General features: G+C 41.8%; 1 protein-coding gene across 1 annotated transcript; it reads left to right on the forward strand.

Annotated features, from left to right (window-relative positions):
* The first annotated feature begins 206 nt into the window (after positions 1-206).
* LOC123509227 (general transcription factor II-I repeat domain-containing protein 2B-like) lies at positions 207-1,363 on the forward strand. The gene is made up of 2 exons (XM_045263426.1): positions 207-339; positions 474-1,363. The coding sequence occupies exons 1-2, from the start codon at positions 207-209 to the stop codon at positions 1,361-1,363; spliced, it is 1,023 nt and encodes a 340-aa protein (XP_045119361.1).
* The last annotated feature ends 2,550 nt before the right edge of the window (positions 1,364-3,913 follow it).

The raw sequence follows: 3,913 nt of genomic DNA on the forward strand, positions 1-3,913 counted from the left end.
TTGTCTCGTAGAACCGTCTCAGATCGGATTACTGACTTAGCACAAGATATTCATAAAACACTGAAGGATTCTGCAAGAGATTTCCAGTTCTTCTCTGTGGCTTGTGACGAGACAACAGACATAACAAATACCGCCCAACTGGCCATTTTGTTCGTGGAATAACGGCCGAGTTTGACACACGAGAGGAATTGCTGTCATTGGAAGCCATGCATGGCACCACAACTGGTGAGGACTTGTTTGAGAGTCTTGTTTCGTCAATGAACAAACTAGAGTTAACATTTGAAAAGTTAAGTGGCCTCACTACTGATGGAGCTCCAGCCATGGTTGGCTCACAAAAGGGTTAATTGCTTTTGTTAAGAAAGAACTGAATCGTCTCTGTCTTGATCCAAGTGATTTAATAATATGCCACTGCATCATACATCAAGAAAATTTATGTGCATTGTCATTGAGGCTCAATAATGTAATGACAACAGTAGTGTCATGCATAAATTTTATCAAGAGCAGAGGGCTAAACAGCCGCCAGTTTAAGGAGTTACTGAATGATCTTGCCTCAGAGTACGGTGATCTTGTTTATCATTGTGAAGTGCGGTGGCTGAGTCGTGGGAATATGCTTATGCGCTTTTATGAACTGCGTGATGAAGTCAAGCAATTCATGGAGATGAAGGGAACACCTGTCAGGGAACTCAGTGATAGCAAGTGGCTGTGTGATCTTGCTTTCATGGTTGACATTACCAAGTATCTCTCAGAGCTGAACGTCAAGCTGCAGGGCCCCAACCAGCTTCTCAGCTCTCTGCTTTCAAACGTGAAATCATTTGAAGCTAAATTAAAGCTGTGGAAAGTGCAACTCGAAAGAAGTAACACTGTGCATTTCCCCACTCTGCAAGAACAAAATCCTTCTACAACGGATGAATATGCTGGTGAGTGTGCGAAACTAATTGAGGCATTTAGTGAAAGGTTCAAGGACGTGAAAAGTAAACAACAGGAGTTGAACATCTTCGCTACACCATTTAATGTGGAACCAGCTGATGTGCCTGATAACCTGCAACACGAAATAATTCAGCTGCAAAGCGATGATGAGCTGAAAGCTAGGTACAACAACCTCTCACTGCTTGAGTTCTACAGACGTTACGTAAGTGCTGATGATTTTCCTATTTTGAGGAGACATGCACTGAAATATGCATCTGTGTTCGGAACGACTTACTGCTGCGAGCAGTTCTTCTCAAAACTTAACCTGGCAAAGAGTAGACTGCGCTCCAGACTGACCGATGCAAACCTGGAAAACCAGTTGCGAGTAGCATCATCAACAGTACCACCTAACATCACGCGCCTCGCCAAAGAGAAGCAGTTCCAGCCGTCACATTAGAGGTGAGTTAAATGAGTGAAAAAATAATTGATAACTTTTTATGGCCCGCGAATTATATTAAAAATATCTAAATGGCCCTTGACAGAACGAAGGTTCCCCACCCCTGCAGTAGAGGAAGGAAAGGATTTAGGAGTAGTGATAGACAGGACTATGAAATTTTCAAAGCAATGTTTAGAAGCAAGAAATAGGGCAAATAGGATCCTGGGTTTTATAAATAGAAATGTTAGTTATAAAAGTAAGGAAGTGGTGCGTAGCTTATATAATTCCTATGTTAGGCCCCATTTAGAGTATTGCATACAGGCCTGGTCACCCCACTATAGGCAGGATATCAACATGTTAGAAGCAGTTCAGAGAAGAGCAACTAGGATGATACCAGCATTAAAGCGCCTGGAGTATAGAGATAGATTAAAGGAATTAAACATGTTTTCATTTGAGAGGAGATGTATAAGAGGGATATGATAGAGTTATTTAAAATGTTCTCAGATACAAACTACATAGATGTGAGATCTTTCTTTACCTTAGAGGAAGGAAATAGGACTAGAAATCATGGCAGGAAGATTAGAAAGCAAGGCTGCAGGTTAGATATAAGAAAATATTTCTTTAGTCATAGAGTGGTAGACTTCTGGAATGCATTGCCAGAGACGGTTGTAAATAGCACTAGTTTGACAATGTTTAAAAACAGATTAGATAAGCACTTAAATTTATTAGATTTATAATTATGTATAGCACTGCATGATAGTTTTTATAAGAAATTTACTATAGTTAAACAAGACATGATCCCCATGTATGGGGACCACAAATTGTAGAGGATTTCGCTGCAGGACTTAGCCCTGTTAATGGGCCAAATATTTAGAATTAGTATATAATGTATTGTGTACTTGTAAGTGTATCTTTAAGTACTGATGACGAGGTCGCTGTGCGACTGGTACAGGATAACCTAGATGGGCCCTGGTGGCCCTTTGTTATCCTATTCTTTATGTTATGTTATGTTGTATTGCAAGAGGTGGCCCACGCATCAGCAGAGTGCGCCTCCCCCTCACCCGAGTCAGGGGGTCAGGAAGCCCACCAGGTAGAGAACACAACCTTATCTTTTTCCTAACATCCTGTCTTGTAACAGTCATGACACCTGGTACTTGAGGAGCCTGAGAAGTAACTAGTCTGTCATTTACCTGTGTGGCGCGTCAGGAAGCTGCATGACAGCTAGGACGGCGAGAAAGGCGGAAAACATGACACGGGCGGCTTAGGAGTCAATAAACGGCGGGACAGTGTTATGTTTAGCAGACCATCTTCCTTCATGTCATTTTTTTTATTTAACTTATTTAGCAAGACATGAAATTGTTTTTTGCAATAATAAACGTTTAATATTTGAAAACTAGTATTTTCTGTAATGGTATTTGTAATTATCGCCAAAAAAGTAATTAAGTAATCAGTCTGACTTCTGGATGTCGAATCTTCACCTCAGAATGTCGCCAAAATATACACAAATACGGATTTCTTTCTATTATTTGCTCCGTACACATTACGAAGCTTTCACTCCCACATGACCATCCTCCAATGACAACTAGGCATTCCAACAGTCACAATAAACCTGAGAAGGGAGCTAAAAACAGAACTACTACATTATTGAAACACATTACCTAACAGCGAGTGATCGGCCTCTGCCTTCACTCAAGCTTCCCAATCCTTAGACCTACTAATAACGCTCACGCTCACACTCACGCGCACGCAAGTCATCGCACTCAAATATTCTATAATGATAAACAGGCAGAGTATTCAAACTTTAACTATGAGATGGAGGGATGTTGGCTAGAGGCAGTAGAGGAAGGAAAGGATTTAGGAGTAGTGATAGACAGACAGGACTATGAAATTTTCAAAGCAATGTTTAGAAGCAAGAAATAGGGCAAATAGGATCCTGGGTTTTATAAATAGAAATGTTAGTTATAAAAGTAAGGAAGTGGTGCGTAGCTTAGGGGAGAGCGGGGCTAGTTGCATCGCGGGTAAGTTGCATCAGTGAGCATAACTGGCAACTCAGCGGCTGCATTTGGGTGACAGGCGGTTCAAATGTGTGTTGGTCAGTGTTGCCACTCCTTGATTTTTCCCAAGATCTTGGCTTTTTACCATCGCCTTGGGATCTTGGATATGAAATGGAAAAACCCTGGAATCTTGGCATTTTAGCAGTGTAAGTTATATGAAATGATTTTCATGGTCTTGGGAAAATCGTAGCACCTAACTTATCCTGTGAAAAAAAAAAAAACGTTAATCATTATGGACCCAGGTAACTTACTATGTTCTTATGAAATATAAACGGGAGTAGTCTGTCACGAACGCGTAAGCAACGGGCGCGAGACAAGGAGAGTACCTGTACATCACTTGCCCCTCCCCTCGGGCCCCGCTCGCAGTCACCTGTTCCTCACTCTGAGTCACTCAGTATTCTTGTACCCTCAGCGGCCAGCGCTGTTGAATTCGCGTTGCTCCTGGATAATATCATTTCCCCTTCACTCTACAATGAGTGGTTCAGGAGAGGAGGGGTGTAGTGGCAGCGTCACCCCA

This window comes from Portunus trituberculatus, chromosome 26 (genome assembly GCF_017591435.1).
Source record: "Portunus trituberculatus isolate SZX2019 chromosome 26, ASM1759143v1, whole genome shotgun sequence".
Taxonomy (NCBI): domain Eukaryota; kingdom Metazoa; phylum Arthropoda; class Malacostraca; order Decapoda; family Portunidae; genus Portunus; species Portunus trituberculatus.